Source organism: Cloeon dipterum, chromosome 2, assembly GCF_949628265.1.
Source record: "Cloeon dipterum chromosome 2, ieCloDipt1.1, whole genome shotgun sequence".
NCBI lineage: Eukaryota > Metazoa > Arthropoda > Insecta > Ephemeroptera > Baetidae > Cloeon > Cloeon dipterum.
In genome coordinates, this window is record NC_088787.1 from 30,650,573 (window position 1) to 30,666,760 (window position 16,188).

Below are 16,188 nucleotides of genomic sequence, written 5' to 3' on the forward strand. Positions count from 1 at the left end.
CGACGAATTAAAAGTGTACCGAGGGAGGCAAGAACAAAAGGCAAAGCCGGTGCTGTCAGCTGTTTGCGATACATTCGACAGAGATGGACGCGCGCGCGGCCGGCGTGACAGCCGAGTGTCAAACGTCAAAATGCTGACACTGTCGCGCGCCGAGAGAGTCGCTCGTCTTTCTCCACTCTCGCGGCGCCGGGCACCGCATCTGCATATTCGCTAATCGATAATTTGTAGATGGCTGTGTGTGTGTGTGTGTTTGGCAAAAGGGGCGTGCTCGCTGGCGCAATAAAAAGACGTGATTAGAATTTCGCCCCTCGGTACATCGTTCCGTCGCCACCGCCTGAATTTTATTCCGGGCAGGAATCGCAGGCGGGTGCTGAAATTTATTAGAGAGACATGCGGTAATTTCATAAAAGAGCCAGGAGCCACACGGCTTTTCTTCTAACGGCCTGCCACTTTGCATTTATAAAATCAGCTGTTTATTGCGTACAAGACACGCTGGGATTTTTTTTAAAAAAATAATGCTCCATGAGGAGCACACATTTTAATCGTGTTATTTTCGGTATAATTCGAAAGTGATTGATTCAAGATGACAATTTTTCAAAGGAATAGCTCCCATGGTCGCATTTAAAAAAAGTTTCCGTACTTAGAATATGCTCAGCGAGACGATGATGCTGGTTTCCGAAAATCAAGCTTCATTTTGGCCATTTCAAATTATTTAATTGCATACAAGCCAAATTGTTATAACCGCTTTTCCGTTTTTTTTTTGTTCCAAGCTCAGTCAATCCTTGTAAAGCAGCCAATGAAGTCAAGGGAAACAAACTAATCTGCGCGTTTACTTAACACCGCCAACAGTAGATTTTCTAACGTGCAACATTTTGGAGATTTCCTCTTCACGGATATTTACCAAAGGTGTGAGTTGGTGCGCGAGTGCTGTTAGTTTGTTCTCGGAGAGCGCCATCAAAATTGTTCATAGCGTGCTGTAGCACCGCATGACAGCCTTTCAAAAATAAAAAAAATATATATACGCTATTTGAGAGATCGCGCGCGCAGCCTCGGGAGGATGAGGCGCAAAAGTAACTTTTTTGATGGGGCGAGTGTCACCTCTTTGCATCGTGTTCGCAAACTCCATGCGGGCTTTTACCAGCGGCTTTTAGCCACCCTCGCCGAGAGCTGCCACCCCTTTCCTCGGGGGTTGCATGTCAATGGCAGCTTTTAACCCCGCAACAAAATGCTTTCAGCCGGTACACGGAGACTATGTGCTACAAAAGGCTGTGTTTGTCACCATTCAAGATGTGTCAAACCCGTGCTAAACTGCCATTTGGGTTGTAAAATTGTAAAAAAATCCAAAAAGTTTCACTGAATGCTATTTGAAAAATATATATTTAATAGAAATGCACGATTTTTCTGAATTTTTCTGAAGTTTTGCAATTTTTTTCTACGTCAAATCCCGGGTTCTAACCATCAGAAATGCAAAATACAGAATCGTTAGACTCGTCTCGACCTCCCCTGACCAGCTGAAGGGTTTAGGGGGGGTGCTTAACCCTTTGCTCAAATGTTAATAGCAAAAATTTTGTATTTGCTCGTTAGGCTTTAAAATATTTTAAATTATCCAAAACCCATAATTTTTTCTAAATTATAATACTGTTTAATTAAACCTCATGAAATCTTCAAACAAATATGCAAACTATAGTTGCTGTGACAGTAGTGGCGAGAGATCTACACAAAACCTATATTTAATTTGTATTATATACAGCAGTACAGAAAATGAGGCTTCTTGAAGTCCTTTTTAATTTGAATTTTGAAACCATAATAGTTAATTTTTACGTAGCAAAATGGTTTAAATATAATTAATTAAATATAAATCCTGAGTAAATAAATAAAACATATGCATTTAAAATGAATTGCCTTAGACTGTTAGAGCATTTCCACGCTCGATGAATCTGAGCAGAATTCGAAAGAAAAAATTTGCAGCTTTAATAGGGTCGCAAATCGTCGGCTTTGGTCGTGATTTTGAACTGCGTCGCACACTGTACATTTTTACGTGGTGGAATGAGTCCTTATTGCATTTTTAATTACGCAATAATCTCCTTTTACGCTGTCGGCGGCGCGCACTGAATAAAAAAGAGCCGAGCACACACGCACACACACACATACACATTAGATTAGAACTAATGCTTATTATTATTACATGGCACATCTTGCACGGTGCCGGGGTGGGTAATAAAAGTGCTCGGCGGCCGCGCGCATTTTTACACCCTCGACTCGTTCGCTGGCTCGCCCGCTTTCACCCGCGCGTATGTACGTCGTCGCAGGGGCCGCCTTTTTTCGCCGCTTCTCCATAAAGTCATTCTCTACACAAATATACGGATATTACTGGCCATATAGGTATCATCCGGGATGATGATACGGTTATTATACGGCTTTCGCGCGCCACATACACACACGCGGAGCGCATATCCCGCCTCTCGTATGCGATGGCGCGGCGAACGAAAGAGGTCATGCCGCCCGCTGTTGCATTGGAGGGTTCAAACTAAGCGGATATCACGACGGACGATGCAATTCGCAATTCGGCCGGCCAGAATTTTGGCCCAAAATCGTGCCTCGACTGGGAAGCATTTGGGATTTTTGCTGCCCGCGTGCACCGGCAATGGGCAATTCGCAATATAAAGCATTTTTGCTAGCCTAGTTTCACACGTGATGATGCGTGAAAAAAGTTAAAAAACTGAAATTCAGATGATTTTATAAAACACTGATTTGTGCTAGTTCCGTTTTTATTCCTCGCAAATGTAAAACTATTTTCGAGTGACTCAAATTGGTGTATTTTTGAAAATATCGTCACCACCTAATCTCGGGTTCTAACTGTCCAAATTGCAAAAACTTCACACCCTCTAACTCTTCTCGACTTCAACTAGATAGCCGAAGTGTTTTGAGGGTGATCAACCCTCATCCCCCTCCCACCCCAAACGCATCGCAGTAACGTTCAAAATCATGTTGCTTTGCACTTTCAGCAAACTTATTCAGAGATCGCAACACTTTAATAAATTAAAATATACCCCAAACTACCACCTTTTACCCTTTGTAGAGAGTGGATAGGAAAAATCTAAATAGTAGAACTTAAAATTTCATCGAAGTTTTTACTTCAGAGGTAGAAAAACGGCAAATTGGGGTTGCCAGTCGGTCAGATCACCCCTAAAATCCTTCGGTTATCTAGGGAAGGATTAGACGAGTCGAATGGTGGGCCGTTTTTGTAATGCTGATCGCTCAAACCCGAGATTTGGAGATCACAATGTTGGATAAAATGGAAAGTTTAATTTTTTTTATAATTACCAATTCCTAATCGCGTGTTCTGAATGTCAGAAATGCAAAAACTGACCACCGTTGGACTCATCTCAATCTCTTCTAGATTTCCAAAGGGTTTTTAAGGTGATTAATTCTCATCCCCCTTCCACCCCATGCATTGCAATAACGATAAAAATCACGTCGCTTTGCAGTATTAACAAAATTTTCACTGATCACAAACTCTCTGAAAGAAACAAAAACCCACCCCTAAAAACTACTATGCTGAAAAACAAAGAAATTGAAATTAAATTACATACCCCTTTTAACCCCTTACGAATTTTTATATAAATACATATACTTTAAAAGTAAAATTAATTAAAAAAGGCCGTCTAAATTGACTAAATTGCTCCTAAAATCAGTCTAAAAATAACAGTGGCATAAAAGGCGCAGAAACATAATTGTCTTGCCGTTGCTTGGAGTCGATTTAATGCATCAATCAAAGTAAATTTTTGTATCAGAGTGCAGTATCATTGCAGGTCTTGAGGCAGAAAACGTTTCCTCCTGCTTGCCATTTTTGCGTGGAGATGCGTACACAGTCACCCACATGTCGAAGGCCATCCGAGAGCCGGTGCTAATTGAAGAAGCAACCAACCAACCGAGCAATGCAGGTCCTTGTGAAATCCACTCTGACAAACAACGAGGAAATCAAAAATGTCCTTTGCAAGTTGCAAAACCGGTCTTGCGTCCGTGTATTGAAAAAAACCTGCAACGTTTATTTGAAGGAAGCGGCGGAATGCACTTCCCTGAGGCGGGCGGGTGGGCGAGACGCAGCATCGAGGAACACACACACTCACAGCATGGCGGAAGCTAATTGGTCATTATGCAAATTCAATTATAACATGTTAAGTACGAGGCAAATTTGATTACGCTTGAGTGATTGAATCAACTGCCGCGCGAGTGAGCACGCAGCAAGCAAGACACGATGATTTGAGTTAACCAAGTTTAATGAAGTGCTAATGTGTCGCCAAGTAATTGGATAGTAATCACTATTAATGGCCTTTAAAGAGCTATGAAAACAGCACAACAAGCAAGACTAGCTTTAATATGAGTATCGTTACAAAGCACCCAACCCGGCGCTGCATTTTAAGATGGAATTTTTAAGGTTTTGACTAAAAATACTAATTGTTTATTTTTTTCCAATTTTGGTGAATTTTTTAGTTGGTGCAATTTGAAAGTTAAGGAATGCGTGGAACACCTCTCATCAAATGAATGAACATCAAATTTGAGGTCATCAGACAAGGTTAAAGGCCACCAAGACTCATTTTCCAAAATTTCTGGGTGTGTTTTGGATTTTTAAAGCCAGTGGCATACTTTAAAAATCCGAAACACCGGTAAAGAGTGGTCTTATGGATCGCGTGAAAATTTCAAGGAGTTTTTTGGCAAAGTTTCCGATAAAATTTCGAAAAAATCACAAATTTATACAATTTTTGCAAATGTTTTGAGCGTTAAATCTCGGGTTCTTTGGGTCGAAAATGCAAAAACTGAACACCGTTCAACTTGGCTTGACATCCCCTGGTGGGCTGAGTAGTTTTTTGGTTGCTCCAACCCCCTTGGCCGTAATTTCACCCACAGAGTCGAAAAGTGAATATTTTAAATCGTCGTGATTTTTTGTTATTTTATGTTTGCAATTTGATTGGACACTGCTGTTTTGGGAACGCATTGTCAGATTATCCTGACACCGCCAAAACCGTATGATTTTCGCTCAGCTGTCAGTTTGATATTTCCACAATTGGAATCGTTGTCGATTCATTAAGAGTGAAATTAACTGCGATTTTGCTGATATGCACGTGAATACAGATCACTTGCCCCTATTAAAGCGAAATAACGCAGCAGAGCCCAAGAGACAAACCCCTTTCGCTCTCTCTCTTCTCTCTTCTTCTATCCCTACTCGGATCTGCCTTTCAGCTATTTATCACGCGATTATTATTACAAAGACAAACAGGAGGCGCGCACACACATCACACATCACGTTGCGAGTCGATATTTTTATTAGGATCGCGCGTGGTGGCTGTGGCTGTGGCGGCGGTGGCGGTGGCGGCGGCATCATTATTTGATGAGGTCAGAACAAGCGGCATCCCCCACCGCTCTCTCCCTGATCCCCGATCTAATTACGCGCCGCAATCCTCCTCGCACCACCCTGCTCTCGCCGCAATATGGCCCTGGCAATAAATAATAGCACCCCTGCAAACGTGTTTTGCTAGTTCATCTATGTAAATCATCAGGGGATTCCGCGCGGCCCGCCACAACGCAGCACATTTATAAATGTACTCGGTGTGTGTGTGTGTGTGTGTGTGTGTGTGTGTGTGTGTGTGTGTGTGTGTGTGTGTGTGTGTGTGTGTGTGTGTGTGTGTGTGTGTGCAGTGCGATATTATACGTGGCGGCTCGTTTAATGCGTGCGTGCAGCCGGCCGCGCGCATAAATACGTAAAAAATGCTGCCGCGCGGCGAATGACTCTTGGGACGCGACTTGCGGATTTCCACTGTTGAAATTCCCCCGCTCACCACCGCGACACACTCAAGTGCACGCATATTTTCTTCTTGAAGTTCAATTCACGGCAAGAGTTCAATTGGATTCTGAATGCTTGAAACTTTAGATAAATAATTCGTTTTTTGTCACAATCATTCGACAAAATGCCTTTCTAGTATTTTTTGTGAAGGGTGCAACTTTATAAATAATTTTTATGATTATCTCTTTGGCTTATTTAATTTTGTCCCAAAACACAAGTAATTATTGAAACATTAAAAAACCTATTAAAAAATAAGAGTATTTTGCAGATTAAGTATTTTTGTCTTATACTGCATCTTTAATTAAGACGAAAACAAAATCAATTAATTATGTGACTATGTGTTCAGCTGCTTGGAATGTTGACTAATTTTATTTCTGGCTGAAAAATTGACTGATTCTTTTATGTTAATCTTAACTACAATGTTTTTCAATTCTACGAAGAGCCACCTCAGCTGTTGAACCCATAATTTAGAGTAATAAAGCCGATGTAGTTAGTTTTAGAATGCTTAAAATTAGATTAGATTTGCGCTAATTTTGATAAAAGTTAGATTTCACCCCCAACCCTTTCAACTCCTTGCTACAGTTTTAAATTAAATGCGAACGTAAAAAAATCCAGCGTTACAAAAGTTTTTACTCTCAACAATTGAATATTTTACAGCAATTTTAGGGTGGTGGTTGGTTGGTACCCCTTAACCATTTAGCTGTTCAGGGTAGATCGAGACGAGTAACGGTGGGTAGTTTTTGCAGTTCTGGTAATTAGAACTCGAGATTGGCAGTTGCAAATATTAGCCAAACACGAAAAAAGGAAAAAACATGGTTTTTTCAAGTTTTGAAGTGGAATTTCTCTCTCGAAAACTCTTTAGAAATTTACATACAAGCTTATGTACTTGTCATTAAACAACTTTGAAGTGCATTTTCCAAAATTTAAATCAAAAACAAAAATTAACATTATTATTTATAACGGTTATAACGTAAAAATTATTGTTGAGAGTAAAACAAAGTTATATACGGCGTTGTATAAATGTGTTTAAGTTTTAAAATGTTATTTCAGTTTAAAGAAAAGTTAGAACAAATTTGGAAAAAGAGAGAAATTATTATTTTAACCTTTTTTGTTTATTTTTTAGTTATTAAACATTATATATTTGTTTACTCTCACAACTTTAAAACTTAAAACTTTACCCAGGAGGGCAAAGCCGGTATGGGCCTAAAAATTAAACCTAATTTTATTTTGTTATTAAAATTTTAAATTATAATACACTAAATTTTTAGTTTTATTGATTTCTTACTGTTTACATAAATATATACCATTATATATAAATGGCACTGTGGTTCAATTGTGTTAAACAATATGAATCAGGATTCCATGACTAATATTATGTCTCCTATTAGCCATTTAAAACACATTTTCCTAATTGAATTAGGCAACATTTAGGAAACAGACAGCTAAATTTCCCAAAATTTGAAAAGTACTTTTTCATGATTCCAAAATATCCACACAAAGCTTATTACTAGAACAATCAGATTATAGAATTAAAAATGCAATATAGCGTCTCTCAGTGAGGCACACCAAGTATTGGTTGTTTATTTCGTTTTTCTTCTCCGAGCAGAGCCTAAATTTCGCATTAGCGTGAGGGGTGGTGGCGCGGCGAGGGCAGATTTATCGATCGGTTTGGGTGAGTCGGAGCGAGGTATATAGAGAGCAGCTTTTTCTCCGCTCTCTCGCTTGTACGTCTTTTTATGGGGCGAATTGAGCGGCGGAAGACAACACCGGGGGTGTAATGAAAGCGGGCGAAAAAGTCCCATGTCGATCAGCGTTATGGGCCATCAGCGCGAGTGGCCGCACATATAAAAACAATCAAGGGAATATCGCACATAAAAGTGGCCGGCCGGTCGAAGCAGCAAAAAGCCGCCGCAACGCCGCACACACACACACACCACACACCAACACCAATTTATTTTACAGCTGCAAATTAATATGGCCGACGAGCGCGCGAGCATTAAGCTGCGAATAATTGCAAAATAAAATAATAATGAGCCGGCACGCGGATTTTATTAACATGTCCGCGGCCGCGCGCGCATTGTCATTTTATTACCGCTGTGCCGAGCCTGACAAAGTGATGGGACAAATTTAAACTCTAAATGCGCAACCGGGATTAATTCAGCCTGAAAACGATTTTGTGCGTTCTCCATTCTCCAGGCGCGAGTAAAAAGCGGCAAATTGATGTTTTGAAATTTTGATAGCACCACAAAATTGTTTAACACGACCTCTAAATAACAAGAAAAATTCGTATGCTTATGAATAACATTTTATGTTGTTTGAAGGTAATACAAAAAAATTAGTGTTTTTTGGGAAGTTATTTTTCAAATCATTCAATTGAAAAGCCGTATAATTATTTTTAAATTCACCAACAGCTTTATAAATATGAGCTAAAAATCAGTGGGAAACAGCTGTATTTCATTGGGAGATTTCAACAAACAAAAAATTATCAATTTGATCGGGTTTGAGACACTAAGATTAAATTTCTTGAAGGTTTACAAAATTTAACAACACTCTAAAAGGTAAGCCAGAGCATATTTTCTTTGCTCTATTAATTTAATTCAGTTTATTTTTATTTAATTCAATCCATTTTTACCTTATTTACATGAAAAACTAAATATTTGTATATCTAAAATTAGGTAAAGCTAAAAATTTTCTAAATTGTCGTTTAAAATCGGCTCCAAAATTTTTATGCTACAATCAAGCACTGTCTCCTTACTGGAAAATAACGATTTGTTTCGCAATTTTGGGAATATTATATAAAATTCGCACACCATAGGATAGATCGCGACGGACAGATCGAAATCAAACAAAATGTCATTAATTTTTTTTTTAAATTTGACTTTTATGTTTGTGATTTTGGTCTAGAATATTATGTGTAGTATATAGCATATTACATTGTAGCTAGGTTAATATGACGCGTTTTAATGAGTCCACAATGTAAATATTCGGCTCAAACAAAACTTGAATCATTCTATCAAATAATAAGATAATACATTAATGGCTCCAGTTTATTTGTTTCTTGGAATTGAATAAAAATTGATTGGGAAACTATTAAATGTCTAACACCAAGGTAATAAACAGAAAAAAAAGTTTAAGAAAGTATATATAGCTGATAAAATAAAATAAAAAAAATTGAAGTTATCCAAGGAACTAAAACTTGCATGTTTTCAAATAAAAATAACGTCAAATTAGCGTGATAGTAAATTATTTTAAAAAAATTGCATTGCAATATTTGTGGTCAAATTGCTTATAATTTTATGCCCAAGCGGTTTTTAAAAGAAAATAACAGCGGATAATTATTCAGTGGATATTCGTGAATAAATTTGTCCCAACTCATTCATCACTGATTTTGCTGCTTTTTCTTTGCAAAAAAATAATAATAATGAACTGCAGCGACTTCTCTAACAGTTACGTGTCGCAAACAGAAGGCATGTTTTTTATATAGTATATTGAAATTCTTTGAAACATACGCGTGACAATAAAATAAATTTAAAAAAATTCTTTCGCGAACTCTTTCATGTGAGTAGATTAAAAACACGTAAAAACTATTACTGTTGTTGTTGAGATCGTTCAACAATTTCCATAAAAAATAGCAATAATAATGAAATTTGCGAAAAAAAGGAATTGAACTATTGAGCCCTGTTGTCATTTCACTTTTGAAACGATCAGTTAATGACACGACAGCACTGCTTTTCCCTCGTGCCCGCTTCGCAATTGAAGTCGGCGTTGAAAAAGCGTTTAAAAAACGAGGGTCACGGGAGCATGCACGCGCAAAAATCGGGCCGTAAAGCGGAGGTGCATGCAGCGCGCGCTAATTACCCGCCGACACATACACGGCGGAATAAAAAACCTGTTGCTCGCGATTTTTACAGCCGGCCGAGTGGCAGCAAAAAAATCGCTAATGAGAGAAAATTGATTTGGCGGCGGCTAATTTGATTTGGTTCGCCATTTTGCGGCGAAATTACCTGCCGGCGTCGGTGCAGGCAGGGCCGAGCCATAAATTGGCCCAGAGCCGGGATAAGCCTCGTGATTTAGAGTTTTAGAGGCGAGCGGCCACTATTTATCCGGCCCGATAACAAATGCCTCGGCTCTCGACGCGTTCATTCGTCTTTGCCGTGTCTCCGGAGGCCGGAGCCGCCGCATTTAATCCGCCCGCTAATACATCTCACCAGCCCGCCCGCTCGTTTATTTTGTCCAAACTTGGCCGGCCGGCCGGCAGGCGGATGCAGCAAGGGTTGCTTGCGCGTCGACCCTCTCGCCGGACCCCTCCACACAATTGAATGCACTGCGGACACTGTTTTCCTATTTTGTTTGTGCCTGCTGCAGCGGGGATGCTTTTTCAAATGGATCACTGCTCCCTGAGCACTGATTACTTGATATATATCAAAGTGTGTGCTTGCAAGCCCCAAGAACAAACCAAGACAACTTTGGGAATTTCAATAAATTGGACATTTTTCCCGGTCATACCACCGTCTTCATTGTGTTTTTTAAACTAGAAAAATTAACCAAATCTCGGAATCTATTTAATATATCAAATTGAATCAAAAGTTCATTTTTTTAAGAAAAATATTTATTTAGAATCTTTTGAAGTCCAGCCAATGTATAAGAAGTCCATTTGAAGTAACTCTTCAAGTTGAACAACTTTTTTGAAGGTCTTGAGGTCACGAATTTTAGATTTTGAGTTTCTTATTCAATTTCGAAAAAGGTGCAGGTTTTCTTAATTTTTAGATGGTGCAGAAATGTTGCACACTGTAATATCCATCCACCCTAAAATTTTCGTGACAATATGCTACTTGCCGTTTTCGAGATATTTCAGGTCAATGGTCAAAACCCGGCTCAAGATAGAAAATCAAAATATCAAGTGAACGCGAGATCTCGGCTTCTGCTGGTCAGAAAATAAAAAAATCATACTATTCAACTTGTCTTGATGCCTTCTGACGAGTCATAAAGGTTTCAGGGTATTATGTTAACCCTCACATCCATCTCTTGCATTCATTTCTCCATCGTTAACTGCACCGTAGTACTTTATAATCATCTTAAAAATGTTCATCTAACCCCTACCTCACCCCTTAACAAATTACCGTTAGTCAATAAGACCACGAGGTCACTTTAGTTTCCAAAATTCAACTCTCAATTTGTCTCGTTGAACAGATTTCAAAAATGCACTTTTAAGAAATTTCGGCAAGAGATGCGCTGCTCTTGTCAGGAATTTGTAATTTTCCATTCTCATGTTCAAATGTCCTGTTGCAGGTGTGGTTTCAAAATCGCCGGGCCAAGTGGAAGAAGAGGAAGAAGACGACAAACGTGTTTCGTTCGCCAGGCGCCCTCCTTCCCTCGCACGGCCTGCCGCCGTTCGGCTCCATGTCTGACGGTCTCTCGTCCGGAATGTTCGGAACCACCGACACCAGATGGGGCGTGACCGGCATGACTCCAGGTGAGTGTGCCTGTGCCGAGCTCAGGGAGACACAAACGCTGAAACGCCCTCAAAGAGCCAAATTCCAAAAAAACATAATAATAATATTTATAATTTTATGATGGGTAAAAGTTATTTAGAAAATAATTACTATCTATTATAAATAATTGAATTAGATAATTATTAATTTTTTATGATGCCATTTGATTTCTGAGGGTTGAATTAAGTTGAGCAGCCAAACCGATTGGTCGATAATCGACGAATCGAAATAACGTCAAAAAATCGGCAGATACGTAAAAACTGTTAATTGTTTAAAAAGTGCCAGAAAAACTCCAGCGACCAATCATAGAAGGGAGTGGTGACAGCTTGACTTGACGCTTAAATCACTTCGACAGGCAGTCACTGTGGCGCTGCTGTCTCGATCTGCCTTTCTCTGATTGGTCGCTGGCACTTTTCAGACCAAAAAAAAATCACCAAAGTAACGGATTTACGTTGACACCGATTTTCGGCACGTCACGCTGCCTCTTAGACTAATTCGACCCTTGGGAATCAATTGGAACTGACTAGGACGATATTCCAGTGCTATTATTAGTTATTAAATTCCTGTGAGATAATATTTTGTATCATAAATTTGGTGCATTTCGGCGTGGTTGCGTCTCCTTGGGCTTGTTGAGAATGAGTGCAAGTGGAGCGGCGGTCTGACGCGATTGACCGTGCAGTGGCCGATCTGATTACAGGCCTGGGACAACTGAGCCAGAGCGCGATGAGCGCGGCGGCCGGCTTCGGCCAGAGCATAGGACAATTGAACCAGGGCGGCTCGCTCGGCGCCGGCCTCAACTCGGGCTCCGGCCTGCCCATCTCGTCGGGCATGGGCTCGACGGGCTCCTACCAGCCGCACCACTACGGGCTCAACTCGCTCGGTGAGCATGCGCTCGTCTCCTGGTCCTAATGACTAACTCGTGTCCGCGCTGAAAATCTCTCTCTCTCTCTCTCTCCCTGTCTCTCTGTTTGGATGGATGGATGGTTGCTCCCGCCAATGGATGCAACAATACTTCTTGTGTGCGCTTTGTGTATACATTGATGGCAAATGCTTGTCTCTCTGCTTCTGCTCGTTTGTGCCCGGCAGGGGCCTTTTACGATCTCCTGGGAGTGTGTCTCGCTAAAATATGCCAGCAAAATAAAACTGTTCAAATCTTATATCCGTGAAAAATCATATATTCCTCGAAAAATTGAAGCTTTGAAACATTAAAAGTTAGGTGGAGTTAAAAAGGTCCGCTAATATATACAATTGTTTTTAAGACGTAAAATTTAAAAAAAAATATTTTTTCTCCACAATCTGACGGTTAAACTTTTTTTTTATTTTATCTGCAGTTTAAAAAGTGTGTTAAAGCTAACGTGTACTTATTGAAGAGTGCTGTTAGAAATTTCTAAATGAGCGTGCGCATATTTTCGGCTCACACTTAAGTAGATGGACGTATTTTGTTTGGAGGCTCATGCGTGCACGGCTCTTAATTAGCACCTTTCGAGGCTCCCTGCGATATCTCGTAGGCAGCACCTAGGTGTCAACACAAACAGAAGGGGATCGGTCGCTCTCTCGCTCTCCTCTGTCAGTCTGTGCAGTGACGAAAGTTGTCGGCCAGACCGAGACGCGATATTCGTAATGAAACGTTACATTCATGGAAAAGAGATACTTTCTGCTGTCTGACCCGCTCGAAAACAAACAAAGACTTTATTTGAGACCCGCAAAGGAATTCCCAGTGTGCAGAGGATGGACTTTTCCTCCTTATTGAACAAAAAGGCATGATTTTTTAAGACAAAAAGCGTTATTGGAGAGACTTTGTAGAAATTTGGATTATTTTTTTTTCTTAGACAATGATATTGGATGAGTAGGTCATTTCAACTTAAATTTACTGGACTTTTAGAGTTAAAAATAGATCTTTCTTTAATAATGAAAAAAGGGGGGGCGAATAAAATATTGTATTTCACTTATCAAAATTGAGATACATGACCTGTGTCGTCTTAAAAAAACATTAATGAGAAATTTGCAATTTTCCCAGACAAATTAGAAAACTCAGAAACCTCTTCTGGAAAATTGAAAGATGCAAATTGACGAAGAGAATCGACACAGTCAATATTTGAATGAAATAATTTATTTAAAAAAATGTATTTTATTGGACAATTTTGTCCAATAAAATACATTAAAATACATAAACTTTTAAGTTATTTTTTCAATTTGAAAGTTTTTAAATTTATTTAATATTTTTAAAAATATTCCAAGAAGGTTGTGCTTGTAAATTATTTTTAAGCCGCGTTTTAACATCTGAAAAAATGTACTGAAATTTAAAACTCACTATAGGGATTGAAACTTACTAGAAATGGAAGTTGCCTAGGCATTCTATCGTTGATCGAATAACTTAAACGTCAAAATTTTATTAATTTAATCACGAAATAATCCAAAGTATAAATATTTACACCTTATTCTCTCCGATTATTGTCCTTTTTTTAATATTCGTGTCTGCATCAAAATCCTCTGCACGCAATAGAAACAGTTGCTTTCCTGTGCTGGTTCCGGTTGGTGTTCTGTTTCTAAAAAACCTTTTCCCTTGCTGTACTTAACCCTTTCGCACGTCTCCCCACTAAAAACCCGGCGTCACCAGCCTTGTGGTGGTCTCTATAACTTAAAATCCACAAATAAAGGCAAATAAAAACAGAAACACTGACCTGAACTTGTATACAGGTTCGTCCGGCGGGCAACTCAACCCTCTTGGCGGCGGCGGAGGGTCCTCCGTCAGTCCAGTCACCGGCGGCGGCGGCCTCAACTCGTTGCTGCTGGCCGGCGTCGTGTCCGCCGCCAACGAGCACTCGCCGCCCCCGCCGCCCCCGCACCAGCAGCACTGCTCGCTGCTGCAGCAGTCGCCGCCTCCGCCCTCGATGCACCTGATGCACCAACAACAGCAACAACAACAACAACAACAGCAGCTGAGTCCATGCGAGGACGGCGGGCCGATGTCCGCGGAGGCTGACTGCCAAGGCGAACTGCAGGACGACTCGTCAGGTTCGTGGCGCTGCCACAGCATCGCCTCCCTCAGGAGACGCGCCCTGGAGCATGCGGGAGGCGTCGCAGCCACCACCGCCTACAGATAAGCGCGCCAAGGCTTCATCCACATCAAAAATAATAGTACACGAATTTTAGTTTAGTTTTGGTTTCAACGCCATGCGGGCGCTCGGGCTGTTCCATCGTTTAGTCCAAATCCGAGTCGGGCTGGCATGCAGGAAAGTGCGTGTTTAATTAATAGAGGTCTCAGCCAACCGTCAAATTTTGGGTCGCGTGGGCAGCCGCCGGCGAAAAAGGGTCGAAAATTAAAAAGTGCAGGAGTAAAAAGTGGCCAGCCGCCAACTTAAATCTCGCGGCTGAGACCTCTAGTTTCAATTTTTCTCATTCGTCAATGGTCTTGCGAAAATTTGTTTCACATGAAAATTACCTACTTTAAAAAATGTCACATGTTGTTCAAATAAAAATTATTCTACAACTGGCCAAGAAACCCAACTAAATCTTCCAAGTCTGTCATAAATTTAACTATAGGAAGTTTCGTTCCAAAACAAAATCAACGACGTTGATTAAGATTTAATTTTCGGATGTTTTCATTCAGTATTTCTCTCAAATTTAATAAGAATGTGTCACAAAGCCCGTAGAAAATATCGTTCATGATTTATTGAACCAGGCCAGCGTCTTTACGTGCTTTTGCTGTTAATTTATCAAAGCTTCACTTCTTGCAGGATTTTTCGCGAACAAATTTGTAATCGTGCGTATATAGAAATGCGGTGCACACTCCCGAGAGACGAGGCAGTATACGATTTTTTGTACAAATTACACTGACACCCACCCTCACAATAATAATCCGCGAAGTGTATAGACCAAGAGAGACATCACACACCCAACAAAAAGATACCAAGTATAACGATCTAGCGCGTAATGAAATTGTACTTTTCGTCGTGATCGGTGCATTTATTTTAAGAAGAGAGATCAGAGCTAATGTGATTCGCTGCTAATTTTCCCCCGACAGACAGACAGACACACACACACAAATACACACGTAATGCAGGTTACTGTTGATGCCTGTGCGCGCGCGCGAAATGTACACCTAGAGAGTAATTATCAATTATCATGGTTATTATGTAATGTTCTTGTGGCACACGCAGCGACAAAGTGCGCCAGATAAATGCGACTGTAGTGCAATGTATAGAAGATAATCAGTGTTCCCATTTTGCTATGTCTTTTATGTTCACTCTGATGACAAAGGAAACCTACTTATTATATTATACCTGAACATATTATAGTTAACGTATTGTACTTCTCAATCGATTCATGGGTTGTATTATATAAGGATTAATAAATTATGTACATATATGAAATTATCAACGGCATTTTTTTACATTAATTTCCACTTATTACAAATTCAGACTGCTGACAAACATTAAAATTTTTAATTATTAAAATTCAAGCAAGCCTATTTTTATTAAAATATTACAGAACTGGTAAGAAATCGAACCCTGTTGTCAGGGTAGTCCTCGAGCAAGTGTTAATATCTTTTGAAGCCACTTTAACGACGCCTGACGGGCTCTGTATTGGTTCGATCGGTAAGATCTGCACACCGCTGGAACGGCCAAGTCAAAAGCTTTCATATTATTTTCAATTTGACCCTTTGGAAGCTATCAGAGTGGCCAAAAAGAGGTCTTACGGGAGCGGCAGCAAGCGGCCTTCTCCTTCCTGTATACTGGGCCAGCCATCAAGCGCGCCGTCACATCAAAATCAGTCACACACTTCTTGAAAAACAGCAAAAATATGGTGCGGAGCTGCATCTCGACCGGCACAATTTTCTGCTTGTCTATTATA

The 16,188-nt window shown here is 40.1% G+C and overlaps 1 protein-coding gene across 1 annotated transcript in view; it reads left to right on the forward strand.

Annotated features, from left to right (window-relative positions):
* LOC135936281 (homeobox protein orthopedia-like) overlaps nucleotides 1–15,710 on the forward strand; it is a 35,007-nt gene extending 19,297 nt beyond the window's left edge. The window contains 4 exon segments of the mRNA XM_065479038.1: nucleotides 11,132–11,315; nucleotides 12,032–12,214; nucleotides 14,032–14,395; nucleotides 14,397–15,710. Of these exon segments, the coding sequence (XP_065335110.1) occupies nucleotides 11,132–11,315; nucleotides 12,032–12,214; nucleotides 14,032–14,395; nucleotides 14,397–14,487 (822 nt within the window). The 3' untranslated portion in view covers nucleotides 14,488–15,710.
* The last annotated feature ends 478 nt before the right edge of the window (nucleotides 15,711–16,188 follow it).